This window comes from Larus michahellis, chromosome 2, assembly GCF_964199755.1.
Source record: "Larus michahellis chromosome 2, bLarMic1.1, whole genome shotgun sequence".
In the NCBI taxonomy this organism is placed as follows: Eukaryota; Metazoa; Chordata; class Aves; order Charadriiformes; family Laridae; genus Larus; species Larus michahellis.
In genome coordinates, this window is record NC_133897.1 from 22954344 (window position 1) to 22969361 (window position 15018).

The 15018-nt window shown below is 38.8% G+C and overlaps 2 protein-coding genes across 6 annotated transcripts in view; both read right to left on the minus strand.

Annotated features, from left to right (window-relative positions):
* Window positions 1-6551, minus strand: part of LOC141738712 (macrophage mannose receptor 1-like) — a 33181-nt gene extending 26630 nt beyond the window's left edge. For 4 of the 5 annotated variants that reach the window (XM_074574531.1, XM_074574530.1, XM_074574532.1 and 1 more), the window contains exons 1-4: window positions 6355-6551; window positions 3824-4222; window positions 2800-2973; window positions 368-526 (exon numbers count right to left, since the gene is read on the minus strand). In XM_074574531.1, the coding sequence (XP_074430632.1) occupies window positions 368-526; window positions 2800-2973; window positions 3824-4222; window positions 6355-6424 (802 nt within the window). In that variant the 5' untranslated portion in view covers window positions 6425-6551. The remainder of the gene's footprint in view (window positions 1-367; window positions 527-2799; window positions 2974-3823; window positions 4223-6354) is intronic. The other variant, XM_074574533.1, reaches the window with a different exon arrangement.
* A 1566-nt stretch (window positions 6552-8117) lies between these two features.
* LOC141738713 (macrophage mannose receptor 1-like) overlaps window positions 8118-15018 on the minus strand; it is a 39655-nt gene continuing 32754 nt past the window's right edge. The window contains exons 25-29 of the mRNA XM_074574534.1: window positions 14329-14475; window positions 13125-13241; window positions 11622-11789; window positions 9769-9798; window positions 8118-9197 (exon numbers count right to left, since the gene is read on the minus strand). Of these exons, the coding sequence (XP_074430635.1) occupies window positions 8953-9197; window positions 9769-9798; window positions 11622-11789; window positions 13125-13241; window positions 14329-14475 (707 nt within the window). The 3' untranslated portion in view covers window positions 8118-8952. The remainder of the gene's footprint in view (window positions 9198-9768; window positions 9799-11621; window positions 11790-13124; window positions 13242-14328; window positions 14476-15018) is intronic.

Below are 15018 nucleotides of genomic sequence, written 5' to 3' on the forward strand. Positions count from 1 at the left end.
TTCTTAACACAATAGTCATATAATGACTGTATTCTATAATGACTTTCCTTTTTGTAAGGTCCATTTCGGGCACCTTTCTGGTGTTTTCTGATCTTGAGCCAACTTGTAGTTAGTTAGATGGAAATTCTTCATTTTCTTTGCAAAGAATAATAATAATAGAAATAATTTAAAATGGCAAATCCACAACTTACAAAAGTTCCACTGATAAAAAGCTTAATTTACAGTAATTGTGCTATTTCTCTAGCAATACGTTATACTATTATTACACTGGCTATTCACTGTAATATGATTAAAGCAATGAAACATTTGTGATCAGTCAAAAAATCTATTAGACACTCTTTTTACAGAGTTTTGCTTATTAGTTCACCTCTGAGATATATTTGTTCATGTATCTCTGTGACACTTAATAATTCTGCATTCTGCTGCTGGCAGCTCTTCCTTGCTTGGTGCCACGTGAGAGCTGACTGGTAGTTTATCTGGTAGTAGGTTCCTGTCAAAGGATCTGCGCTCCAAAATCTGTCATTGTCTGTGTGAGAGAAAGGAGATTTAGTATTGCAGTTTGTTATAAACATCTTACATAAAATGGTATGAGACAATTTAACTGCAAGCTTACTTGTGAAATGAGATTCTGGAGCAAATAAGGCTCAGAACCCCCAGACCCATACTCTTTGTAAAGTAAAAGACTTTGCTATCGACATTAGCAGAGCTGGGCCTTTCATTCTTTATTTTCAATTTTCCCCTGTCAAATCTAATAATCTCCAGGTGAAAAAAAAATAAAGAGATCAATAAAGCAAACCTGCACCTTGGTCATTATCCACTCTGAAAACCTTTTTAGCAACTCATAGGCTATGCCCCAATTACTTCTTAGCTGCAATAGAACTGAAATGCAAATATTTCCAATGATGGAAAGTTTGCTCTTCATCATTAATTACATTTCCAATGCTACAGTCCTGGGGAAAAGGGACTGGAGAGCTGTCTGGTGGAAAAGGAGCTGGGGGTGTTGGTCGACCGCCGGCTGAATATGAACCAGCAGTGTGCCCAGGTGGCCAGGAAGGCCAACAGCATCCTGGCCTGTATCAGAAACACTGTGACCAACAGGACTAGGGAAGCAATCGTTCCCCTGTGCTCTGCACTGGTGAGACCGCACTTCGACTTCTGTGTCCAGGTTCGGGCTCGTCACTACAAGAAAGAAACTGATGTGCTGGAGCGTGTCCAGAGAAGGGCAATGAAACTGGTGAAGGGTCTAGAGAGCAAGTCTTGTGAGGAACAGCTGAGGGAGCTGGGGTTGTTTAGCCTGGAGAAAAGGAGGCTGAGGGGAGACCTTATCGCTCTCTACAACTACCTGAAAGGAGGTTGTAGCGAGGTGGGGTCGGTCTCTTCTCCCAAGTAACAGGCAATAGAACAAGAGGAAATGGCCTCAAGTTGCACCAGAGGAGGTTTAGACTGGATTTTAGGAAAAAATTTCTTCACTGAAAGGGTTATCAAGCATTGGAACAGGCTGCCCAGGGAAGTGGTTGAGTCACCATTCCTGGAGGTATTTAAAAGACGTGTAGATGTGGCACTTAGGGACATGGTTTAGTGGTGGACTTGGCAGTGCTAGGTTAACAGTTGGACTTGATGATCTTAAAAATCCTTTCCAACTTAAATGATTTTTTGATTCTATGATTTTTTTAAACTGTATTTCTTATTTCTAGTCTGCATGTGTTTTAGGTAATTGGAATTTAGAAATTGTCTTGTGAGAGCCCACTGTTAACAAAATTATTCCCTGGGCAAGTGCTAATAAACTGTGATTACAACTTCGCCTAGCTTTCTATTTGTTGAGGAAAAGATATTGAATTTCTTGAATGATTCATTAGATGAAATGTTTTCTATTTTTATTGTGTGTGTTTATTGCTGTTTCACTTCAGATTTTTAATATACTTTTAAAATTTAGATTCAGTTGTTAATGATGGTGTCTCAACAATTTTATAATGCCAAATACTTCATGTTTGCCAGTTTCTAAAGTGAGGATGTTCTGGGATTTTTCAAGCTGCTACATGCAATATTACACCATGAAATAATTTTCAGTATTATTAGTGAAAATGGTGGTGGTGGTTGGTAGTTGATAATGAGTTGAACCTGGTTTCCCTGTGCAATACTCCTATCAAAATGTCGAATAGTGAGTCTGTGGTACAGCACTTAAAAATTAGGTCTGAGGTAGCATTTTTAATACCTTCATTAACACCGTATTTCAGTGTCCTTCATCCTGCACTCAGATGCACATACATTTATTTGTTCAGATAACACTATCCTGTCATGTTATCTGAAAAATTACGAGGGAAGGACTAACAATGCTGCTATTTCAGTAAGACCTTTGAGCCAATCTTCTTATATTATGTCTTTCAGAAAACAAACTACATCCTCCCATGCCTGTAGACCAATCTTATTAGACAGAACAGGGATTTGCATGGGTAGAAGAGGTTATACTACTGTTACCACAAATAGCAACGAGGCAAGGAGAATTAGGCTGTGAGCATCATCTCAATTGATGTTTTTATGCTGAACGCAGTCATATTTAAAGTGTACTGGTCGTTTCCTGGGTGGTAGCTACTGATGGATGCACCCAGACAACTATCAGCCTAACTGTAGACTCATTTTTGTTTCTTCTGTAAGGAATGTTATGGCATGGCAGAGACATTTTGGAGTAAAATAAAGTCATTACAAGTTTTTTCCCTTCTGCATTAGTAACAGCTTCTCCGTATTGATGTATTAACCTAACAGTGTTGTGTTATAGCATCTATGTCAGCATTTGGGACTTACAGCCAGTCGGACAGAACCCATACAAATGGTCTGTGTCGAAGTCGGGGGTGGTTGCACACCAGAGCAAGCCGTCTGACCTGCCGGCAGCCGTACACCCGGCGTGCCATTTACCGCTCAGCCGGAAGGGGAAGGCACATGGAGCTCCATTGGCATTTCCTAACAGTGTAAACAGATCTGAGGAGGCAAAAGAGAAATGGTAATATAGGTACGGGAATCTGTGGGACCCAATTCCCTACGTATCTGTACACTCCGTACAGGTACATGGAGAAAACATTACAGGTGTCACACCAGTGTGACTGGGGACCTGCTGTCACCAACAGTGTCTTCCAAGGAATTTCTAGGTAGGTCTTGCCATTTACCATTTACTTATGGTATTGCCAGCTGTAATGGTTCAAAATAGAGCAGTTTCATATTGTAGCCAAGAACCATGAAAAAACTGTAGTGATTTTTGTCTCATTTATTTATAAATAATTTTCTAAAAATAGCATTATTTGGTTTTTCATGTAACTTCCTGTCATTCACTAAAAATAAATTATTGATTTAGCTCTTATAAAGTTGCGGGTTTTTTTGTCATCTGAAATCTTGTAGAGGAACTGAATGGTAGCATGCATGGAATTATTTCCTTATATTCACTATAGGAGTATTAAACTCAAAGATTTTTGCCTTTAATACAACAATGCTAATCCAACTTCACTAGTACTAGTATACAGTTAAATAAAGCACTCTGATTAAAGTTAACAATTAAAAACAGCCTAGATCTACCTTTTGCTTTAAAAATAAAGAAAAAAAATTGTACATTTTGCATCTAATTTATTCTCTCTGAAGCTAAGCACCTGTACGTCTCCAGAATGGAAGAACACAGGCCTGACTATGTGAATGAATCATGTTCCACTCCAGTATTGCCAGAGGTGGAACAGCTGATTTGGTTGAACAGCTGACTAAGGGCAGCAGAAGTCAAAGGACCCTATCCTTGAGGCAAACAGGTGAGTTCAAGACACTGTCAGGATTAACCTTTAAACTTTACCTTCATGGCCTTTAGAACACAAGTCATCCATGGTTCCGTAGATCTTCCATTTATTCATCGTCGCTGATCCTGTGTTCAGCATGATACTGTCTTCTTTCCTTTTGCCAGCGCTGAGGAATAAGTCCTCCCCTTGGATTGCCAAGGTTGCATTTCTGCACTCCCATTTCTGGAATTCACTTTTCTTGTTGCAGGGGTACAAAGAAATTTTAGCCTGATTTTGCTTGTAGGGCACTCCCAAACATTGTGCAAATGCCATGCTCATCACCTGGTGATCAGACACCCACCTGAATTTTTGTAACTCAGTGTTTTTGTTGCAAGCAGCTGTTGTGACTGCGTGAGAACTCTGAGCAATTAAACAGAGCTTAGTATCCGCATTGTGGATTAAAAATATTTCATTGTCTGTAAAACAAAATAATCAGAATTAAGGTATTTATGGTGAGCACGTGATGAGGGGAGCTTGTGAGGAAAGAGACACGCTGTTGATTCTATGCTGATCTGACTCATACCAGGAGACTAAATCTGAGTCACTTTTGCAAAGATCAAAGAGCATTTTCAAGACTTTTATTTTCTTCTGGGAGGAAAAATAACTGCAGTTCGTGTAAATACAATACAGAGGAATAAGAGCACATAAAATACATTATGACAGCTTCAAAAATTATATCACTATAATGGAATTTTCATTACTCTAGTAGATTTTATTTTCTAAATCCCTCCTGAAATACACATTTCTTTCAAGATTTCCAAAAGAGACCTTCCTGAAGATTTGGATGCTTGCCGTCACTTCATGCATTATAGATTTAGCTCACGTTGCATACGTCTCCACAGGGTTGCATTTGTACTTAACACAGTTAGTGAGCAAGCCTTCTGTGACTCTTGCTCCTTCTGTAATTGGCATGTTTGGTTATGGTTTGGGGTTTTTTTAGGATGAAAAACTGTGGAACAGTGACTTGTTACCTTGCCTTGTTACAGTATCCTCTCATTAGTACATCTATCATAAGAAGTCAGCATAATGCACGCAATCAAATTATAAACCTCACAAGAACCAACACTGGGCAGTATATAAAGGTACTATAGGTGTGTGCCTGTGCATTGTTATGGAAAGACCATACGTGAGTGCTAAAGAAGCTAGCTAACGCTCCCAAAGGATCATAGGCATCCTAATTTAGTAATCCATCAAGACAAGTAGGCCCTGCTGGGAAGGGCAGCCCAGCACCTGGAAACAGAGATGTAGCATCGCTTCCGTATCCACCTGAGAGAATAACCACAAAAGGGACAGTGAGATACCCTTCCAAACACTAAAGTAAATATGTAGGACAAGGGTAGGATGTTAGGGCACAGCCAGTGTTGAGTAGTGAACAGAACAGAAAGCGTCTGGGAAAGTCTGGGAAGCTATGGCAGGAAGAATAGTTCTTGTTAGGATATCTGTATTTAATGCTTGAGCTCTCCCAAGAAGGCCTTGTGTTTGACCAGCTTAGTAATCTATGGAAGTTTCACTTCTTCAGATCTAAATTGGGAGCTAAGACCTAGTTTCTTCTTCTCTTGTCCATTTAGGCAGGAAGTTTTAAATCTTATTAAATCTTTTATTTCTTACTGCTAACTAAATAAGTGTGTCATGTAGTGCCCTAAGTTTCAGCTACTGCCCCTCGTAGTATTTTTGGGTCTAATAATAGGAGTTCTCGTTGGACACTGTGAGGCTCGTGCTTGGGCTGTCATGTGGGTTTGAGTCCCAGCTCGCAGAGCAGAGGGGAGGCCCCCTTCTTTCACAGGCTAGTGCTGGCACAGCTCACGCGGCACAGCGTCTGCTTTTGGAAGCTGTGATTTGTACCCCGCTCCTCCACAAATCTAATGAATTGAAAGACAAAGGAAAAATGTCCTTGAACCTTATCACCGTCTTTACATCAAAAGGGAGCTGTGATCTGTCCTTGGTCAACATCAGAGCCTTAACTGTGCCTCTCATCCTTACCCTGAAAGATGTAGTGGTTGTTCCAGGGCTGTCCTTGACTCTGATCTTTTTAATATGTTTTTCACTGGCGTCTGCACAGCCACAGTATTGCACCTCACATCAGTCCACCAGCTCCATCTCGTCCCACACAACATCATACTAAGGCTGGGACATACACGTACAGCACCTTATTTAATTCCTTTCTCTTTTTCATTTTTCGTACCTCAGTCACATATACAGACAAGGACTGTGGAGCACACTGTGAAGTCCATCTACTTCACAGAGCAGACATAACCAAAAATTAAGTAGTATCCAAAAGGAAATCTTTATTCGCGTACATGACTGTGTCCTGACTTCTGATTCACAGCTTTACCCCATCTTCAATCTTCCCCTCTTTTTAAAGGTGAACAAGTATCTCTGTATTTGCATATTTTTTAAACTTCTGTGGACCACTCCAGCTAGGATTAATATGAAATGCAGGGCAGCCAAGCTGCGTTAAAATCTTAAAAGAGCCTGAGAAACGAGCAAGACAACAAAAACGCCCCACTTTCACATCCACTTTTGCCAGGGATAAAAAACAAAGACTCACCGAGTGTCTGAAAAGCGGTGTGAACGAAAGAGAGGAAAACTAAGACTGTAGAAAAAGTCAGGTGTTTCATTTCTTTCTTCTTATTCACAAAGAGATGAGCTGAAATTAATTGCTGCAGAAGTCCTTATGGAACCAGTTGGCGCTGGCTCCTTCTCCGTTTTGGAGAGTTTTAGTTGAAAGAGAAAACTCCAGGCTCTAAATAAGGAAATATCCTGTCACATGAGGTATTTTGAAATCTATAAATAATTACAAAATTCAAACTTTGCCTCTGAAAGTGAAGTTTCCTTTGCCTTTAAATGCAAGTGGCAGAGTTTGAGCAGCTCAACATCATTCCAATGATAAATTATTTTTAACTTTCTTTGTTCTGCTCTGGGATTGTAAAGTCCTGACCCTCAAAAACAAAGAAGCAGGGAGAGCAACTTTAGATGGAGGTACTTTAAATGTCATACATACATACCTGGGAAACTCAGAAAATGAATACGCAAATTTCTTGGCCAGATAAATCTTCACTGCTACAAAAGATGCATTTATTTAATTTGGTGGAAAGAGCAATGCCGACTATTTCAGTATGAAAATTTAACCCAGACAGGAAAATTAAATTTTGCTCCGTAACTTGACAAACTGGGCCCTATGTATACACCTGGCTTTTATCTTCTGTGATTTAACAACTGGTAAAACTACTGTGCTGTTATTTCATGAGAATTTATCTCAGGAGAATGAATACAAATTAGCCAAATCTTTACAAACCTTTCTGTTAACTAGTGATTTTGACAACAAAACTGTCTTTCAAAATTATTTAATCCATAAAGGACAAATAAATTTTAATACTTAATAATTCTTTCTCTGTACCAAGTGTAAATGAGACATGAAAAGATGAATATTCACAAACGTTACAAATGAGCTGCATCCCTTTATTAAGTGGATATCAGCTTCAACTACGATGCAAAATCCCTTATTTGTTTTGAAGGAAAAGGAGGAAAGATATTTAGCAGAAATTGCCCATAGAATTTTCTCTCATTTTTCACAATATATTCTGCAAAGGCAAAAGGTCACTTAATGTGAGAGAAGAAACCTATTTACAGAGCATAGCGTCTTCAGAGGTGCGTTACCAATATCAACTATCAAAATTACAAATAATGATATTATTTCAAGTTTATTTTTTTTTTCATCTGTTTACTCTTTTCATTTGGGTTGCCTTTATCATTAGCCATCAAACAGCACTGAATCCAATTCAGCGTCAGTATTTACCAAAAAAAAAAGATAAATATGGGTATGTGTTGTAACTTACACGAAGCAAAAAAAAACAGGTGTAAAATGAAGGGAACTGTCAGTAAAAATAATCTGAGTACCTAATGCCCTTCATTCCCAATCCTCTGCAAAACGTTTTGTGTGCAATATCTACAAACCAGTAATCCAATGTCATGCAAATGTCTCCTTCCCAGTGACTTCTCCTATACAGTTCTTATGCAATTTCTAAGGATCTGTTTTTTCCCAGAGATCCTTGAGATCTTTTTCCTTTTTTTTTCCTTCAGTCTGTTATAGACAACATAGGTTTCATAGAAAACTTAAAAAGTACAGTCAACCTCTAAAGCATTTCACCACCAAGACACTGTGGTGTGCCCCGCTGCCTTACTGGTGTGTAGCATGGATACAGAGCTCCATCGTCGGTCCATTTACCAGAGTTGGAGAATAGTAAGAGAAGGCATCCTAAAATGAGCAATCAAGTGAAATAAAAACAGGAATGGATTGTTCCAGCTTTATTTGGCATCCACTTTATTTTATAGTTCATTTATGTTTCTTTTTAGTCATATGCCGTGTTCATGTTTGTGTGTTACCTCCTGTTAGCTTCTCTCTTAAGGTAAATGACTCATTAGATCATGAAACCATATAACATCTCTGCATGCTAATTAAACAACACTGAAGTATTATTGTGTAAGATATAGATCCTTTATTGATATATTCTCATGTTTATAACTGATACAAAACATTCAGAGTCATAGAATGGGACTGAGCGTTTGCAAAGATTTATTTGTTTTGCAAAATCTAAGTTGAAGCCATGAATGAAGGACAAGTATTTGCATTTCACTTATAATACTATGGCAAGGAAGATACTTGGGTAAAGAGTGTAAAACAGGGGCAATAATGCAAATCTCTACTTATTCCAAACACCGTTTTATTTGAGTAACAGCACGCAGTCTCCCGTACGCCGTGGTGAGGTGTGTTCTCAAAGGGCAGGGTTTGGGGCTGAGTGGTCTGCAAAGGGAGTGCTCACCATATGGCTGCACTTGACTCACTAAGTGATGGTGTCACAAATCTCTAATAAGAGAGAACGCTGGGGTATTAATCCATAATTTTAAAATCTAAATTCACACTAGTTCTGCTATTTGTCACGCTTTTTTAATTATCCATGTTATACATTAGTGAGTCTTAGTCCTGAGAGTATTTCTTGAAGAGCATAGAGCTATATCTCTTAATCCTTACCAAAGGAATAATTGCTGATTTTAGTTCATAGTGTCTATAAGGTCAACAAAGATTTCCGTTGTTCCAGCTAGATTATTTTTTTTAAGCTTAACCATTTAGTTTGGCTGTGTTATCCCCTTAGACGATGCTATGTTCATTTTTTTCTTTGTTGTTGGTAGAATCATTTTCATCATCCTTTCCAGTTAGGACACAGCTGTATTCTATCAGTGTGCTGCGCCGCCTCGCCTCTCTTTCAGTCACACTTTGAGTTTTGATCTTGAATAAGAAATAAATCATGAAGCCCATCCCTAATAAAATGATGAGGACGAGAGTAAGTAGTATCCACATATTCATGTGACCATGGGCTTTGTCCTTTTTAACATCTGTAAATAAACACAAAGCAAACAGAAGTGGGTGTACTGTGGCCGCCAATAAATAAGAAGAGGACTGAAAACTATTGGTCTCATTTCCCCCTTAGTTACCAGGTTGTTGTGAAGCAGCAACTCGCATTTATGAAGGAAATGGAATATAACCTCAACATCTCCCGGCCTTCTCCCACTGTTCTCTTAGGGCAAGGATAGGAGGGTGGGCAAAGACACTATGCTATTTAAGGTGTAGATATTATCGTACGGGTTTTTTTAGGATAAGAGTTTTGTTAAAAATCTATCATAATGTCTCTGTGCCAGTGCCACTCGTAGACCTTAGCGTGCAAAAGAAGGAGCAAAGAAGGGGTGGTGAGTTTACCAAAGTATTTAGTTATCCTGGGATGCCCTAAGTGTCTCATAGGTACTGCTAAATTATGCTGGGAATTAATTCAGTGTCAACTAAGTAAATTAAGTTCATAGAAAGAAATATATAAAAGACAAATAAATAATAAATAGCTATTCGTAAAAAAACCCAAGTATTCCTTTTCATGTTTCTCTGAAACTATAGGGAAGGAAAAATAAATCATACCTTCCATGTTTGCAGGTGCTTTAAGAATAGCTGCCAAAGATAAAGACAAATGTTTAGTGAAAATCTAATAAGGTCACATTTTCATCCTGACAGTTTCTGTTAGCAAAAGGTCTAGAAATCTGCGCATCAAAATTACCTCATCACTTCTCCTGGAAACACATGTGCTAAATTAACTGAGATGAAATGGTGCAATTGATTTTTAAGCTGATATTCACTGTAATAAAACTGCAGTGTTTTCCATGTTAAAGCACCTTTCTCGCTTCTTTTTTAATAACCAAAGAATCTCCAAACACAGGTAGTTTCTGACTATTTTAGCTGGACTGTCTCTTCTCACACGGATAATAAATCTTGCCCTTTTTGCTGGGTCTGCATGCCAGTGGAGACTGGGAACAACTTGACCAAATACTGAGATATTTGACTCTTTTCCTGTACTGAATGCAATTCCTTTAAGACCCATCAGTTTTTAATTTGCCATAATTCATTTGCATCTGTAATTACATTCATAAGCTCGAGTTTGAGTTTTCTTAAGCAGTTTTCCCTGGCTGTGCGAAGGGGGCGCCATCTGCCAGATGTTTCCTGGGGCGCTGGGTGCAAGCTGGGTAGTGGCGGGTCCAAGAGCGGATCTGGGATCGGCCCCACGGGCAGCGGGAGCCTTGGGAAGAGCCGGAGCACGCATTCCAGCGTGGGAAGCACCGGGAGCCGGGCCGTTGCAGCAGAAGCACAGCAACGCATTAAGCTCCAGGGTGTTTGTGAGCACGAAGGAAACGCAGCTCCTAAATTGTTCCTTGGAAGGATGCAGAGCTCCTTGCAATGCAAGATTTGCTTGTGCTGAAACCTCCTTCTGCTGGAGAAGGTGGTGTCAGGGAATATTCTCTGTACTTTAGCATTGCACGTAGGGGCCACTCATAGTCGAACCCAGCAAATTAAGTATGTGTTGACACCGAGTTTCTGCTTTCTGATATATCGGGTAACAAAGAATTAACTTTCTGTAGCGTCTATTGCACTGACTACCCAAAGAAAATTAGGATCTGCCCTAAAAGCAGAATTTTCCTTTTCAGAAAATGCTGTGACGCTGCTATGAATGCATACGGCTGCTTTCCCCACCAGCTGCAGATTTGCTCTGGGAGGGGAAAAGGACAGAACCTCAGCAACATCCCAAACCTCAGGGTTGCGAAACAGGGCAGGAAATCAGACTTTTTTTTTGCGGAGTTAACAGTTAAACAGTTAAACTCCAAAATAACACATGGCTGCTTGGCTCACAATATTCTGATATTTCTACTTCCTGACCAAAGCAGATGGTGGTCAGTTACACAGAAACACAATATTAAAAAAAAACACAAAAGCCAACCAAAACACTTGTACTATTTTCAAAGGTCACTATACGCGCTCTGGATCGTGCTTCCGTTCTGTTATTATTTAAGTGATATTGCTTCATCCATGTCTTACTGGAACAGCATGTATCGTAGTACAGCAAGAGGAAGAAAAGCAAATTATTGATGCACCCCTTGTTCCATAGAGGGTGAATACAAATGTTAGCAGGAAAATATGTGTCTATGTTGGAGGGGCGCAAAACAACAAAGGAGTTTAAAAAATTTTCAGAAAATATTGATCATCTTTAGTTATTAATTGAATATTCAGAGAATGCAAGAAAGTCTGAAGTTATGATGCAATAAAACATGAAAAGGGCAGACAGAAAAAAGGATAACTCTAGATATTAGTATTAGTTTTGTCTGGTGATATTGAAGACTGTAAATACAGTGTTTTACGTTGGTCTTTTGTAGTGACCAGATTGTGCTATTACTGCTGAAATAAAACCATAAAAATCAAGAGCAGATATTAAAGAAGTCACTTACTCTTTGGTTTCTTACAAATAAAACCCTTTTGGGAAGAGCAAGGAAGGATACTCCAGTAGCCGGAGAATGCAGACAGCTCCACGCAGTAATCAAGCTGGTCCTCCGAGGGCTGTCCTTCACCCCAGTTGACAAAGTCTAAGGCACTGTTGTCTTGCCAAAGCAGCTGCCCTAATGTTGCAAATGTTAGTAGCAATACTGTTAGTTCCGCATCAAATATCTTCACTAATATTAGTGAATATGAATGTTATTACTTCACTCAGCCTAATAAAGCAATACTACTTTCTTCAAAAATCCCATCTGTGCTTACTTTCTAATGCATTGTATTTCTTCTGATTCTCTTCTTAAAAAGAATATAATTGCGTTTCCAAATTATGATTTGCAGATTTTCCAATCATAATTTAGTTTTAATTTATGCATCCCCATATTTTTGTCAAGGATACTAAAGTTTCAAACTGAAAAAAAAAATAAAGCTAGGCTTTTTTTTTTAATTTCTAAATTATTATTTCAGCAGCGCTCATTCAAAATCAATCAACTTTTACTGTAATGCTTGAAGATATGCTTAGTTAAAATTAAAACATTTCTTTTTTGCATAAACTCCGAAATAAAAATTTTGAAGTACCGATGAGTTAAAATGAATCTGAAAAAAAAAATAAATCCTTTCTGACTGATTGTGGATTGACGCTAGTGGTGTTTTTTCCAGGTGCATGTTTTCCACTGCACTCTTCTGGTTGCCAGCAGCCTAGTTTTCTCCATACAGAGAAACAGAGAAGCTTGATGCTGTGGGTTCCAGCTGGACACCTGCAGGTGCTCCCCAGCCGTGAGAAGATAGGAGCCAGCTGGGGTCATGTTCCCCACCAGGCCACAGAGCAAAAAGGGTGGGAAAGGCTTTCTCACAGACCAGAAATAGGAGACATCTCCTCAGGGAGGGCTGAGGTCAGAGGGATGAATGCATGTCATTGGCTGTGGTCTTCTGTGAGGGTCCTTGGTGACGCTGCAACCGTAAGCGGCTGTGCAAAATTATCATCAATTGCAGCAATTCCTGAATCATTCTAATTTAGAAATGAGTCTCCGTGATTGCCTCAGGTATGGACAGCTGAAATTACTTGTTATATCTCAGTTTCTTAAAAAGCAGTATCTTCTGTGTTGTGCCTCTCAAGAGATATTTCTATCACCTCTCCACATCTTTTCTACTGAACCAGATATGGACAGGATATTTGAATTGAGGCAGTCCCATGCTGGCATCCCTTTGGTGGAACCATGCAATATCCAAGACCTGTAACTGAAGCCAAGCAAATTTCTTTTCTACGGCCTTCCACACCTATTGGATAAAACCATCAACTTCCAAGAATTTTTAGATTATATGCTGTCAATATATCTTTTTGTTTCTAACTAGGTTCTACTATACTTCAATTAGCTCCTTAAAAACAACGATGTATGTTATTCATATTTATGTCCATTTCATGAAGTCTATTTATGATTATTAGTAGAAGTTAAAATAGTTACCATTTACATTTCTGTATATTCCTATCCAAAAGCCACTTGTCTTGCTTGTGAATAAGTCTGCATGCTCTACTAAAAAGTTTGATTCAGCCACATCTTCTACAGAAGCCAATGTACCACCTATAAGAAAACCAACAGAAAATGGTTGGAGATGTCCCCTACCCTAGAAGTCAGTGGTAGTTACAGCCTGTGATACAGGATAAGGTTAGGATAAAACCTCTCCTGCTGGGAGGGAGTAAGCAAGGATTTAGACAGAGAGGAGAAAGTAGTGTTCAGCTGTAAGGGAACAGCACAGACTGTGAGTGGCGTCATCAGAAATGGAAGACATGAAAGCACAGTGAAAATGATGATTTTTAACCACCAGGCATAGTGCATATTACTTTCAAGTGATTGGATGATATTTTTCATTGGTATTACAGATGATTTTTTATTTGTTCTTCATGGTTTGGCAAGATATTACATAGCATGTAATATTGTGCAGCAAACAGATTTGCAATTCAAACTGAAGTATTAATTTTTTTCTGGCAATGGTGGTGGAGGAAGAAGGCTAAGAGGATCAAAAAGATATGAAATGAAAGGACCCATTTTTGGGGGGCAGTATAGTGCTTCCTTTTCTCTTCCATGGCCTTCTGAAGCACGGATGAGGTAGCTGATGATTCAGCAGCACAAGTGGAAGAGGGCCAAGGAGCAGCTCATGGTCTTGGCCAGGACCAGATGCCTCGGAGATGGGAGAGAGAAGTGTTTGCCCTCCCCGGGCTCTGAGTCTGCCAGGGAGCCCTGCTAATAGAGCAAGAATTTTCAGGCAGAATGTGCAGCCCCTTTTGGATCACACACCCCGTGTTAAAAATCAGTGATTATTACTATATTTACTTCTGCTTTTGTGTAGGGAGAGATATGGAAGACAAGGGATAAGGCTGGAAAGAAGGTAACCCGTTTTAAAATCTCACTAGAAAGAGAAATTTTGTGAATGAAGAAATGAAACAAGAAACAAACACAGCTGGGAAAGAAAAAAACCAAACTCAAGAAAAATCAATGACCTTAATTTCAAAATAAATGAAAAGCAAACAGCATCAACAGTGAAAAATAAATGAGACATTGATTTCCTTTTTATAATATGTGTAGAATTTTCAGCATTAGTTTTCAAGACTTTTTCAAAGTTATTTTTTTCAAGATTGAAATCCTGTCTTTGGGTAAAACTAATAATTACCTGATTGAACGCACTGAGTCACAGACTGAGCCCAGCTCATTTCATTGGCATTGAAGTTATAGCAGTAGCTTCGGAAAGGAATCCAAGAGATGTGATCAGAATCAGGACATTTTCCAATATCCTGTGGGGGATCAGAAGGAAGTACATCTAAAAGAAATAGGATAAATAGATGCTTTCATTCAATAGGGATTTCTTGACATGAAATCAAGTTTTAAAAAGCCCTTTCTTAGAAGTACTTAAAATATTCTTCGTCACACAGTGCTAGAATTATCAGTGACTATGTCAGGAGTGACAATGAGGAGCAGAACTGCCCAGTCACAGCTGAATGGCTCAGTGTGAGCCTGTCCTCTTCTGTGTTACCGACTAAATCAAACTTTGACTGTCTCAAGGATATTTGAGTGTTCTGGGGTTTCTGGTTCCAGTTTTTTTGTTATAACCAAGAAATTTGTATAAATAAAAGATACAGTAAAAAGCAGAAAAAGAAAAGCCAGAAAACTCTCAAACCCTCAAGAGGTTCAAATAACAATTTGATTTTAAATGAAATATCATCTAAATCATAGTTTGCCATGGAAATTTCTCATTTAATATTTTCCTCAAGATAATAATGCTTACATAAGATTTCTGAACAGCTTTAACTCTGACAGTGCATGGAATAAACCTGAAGCTCATTGAATATTTATGTAGTAGCCC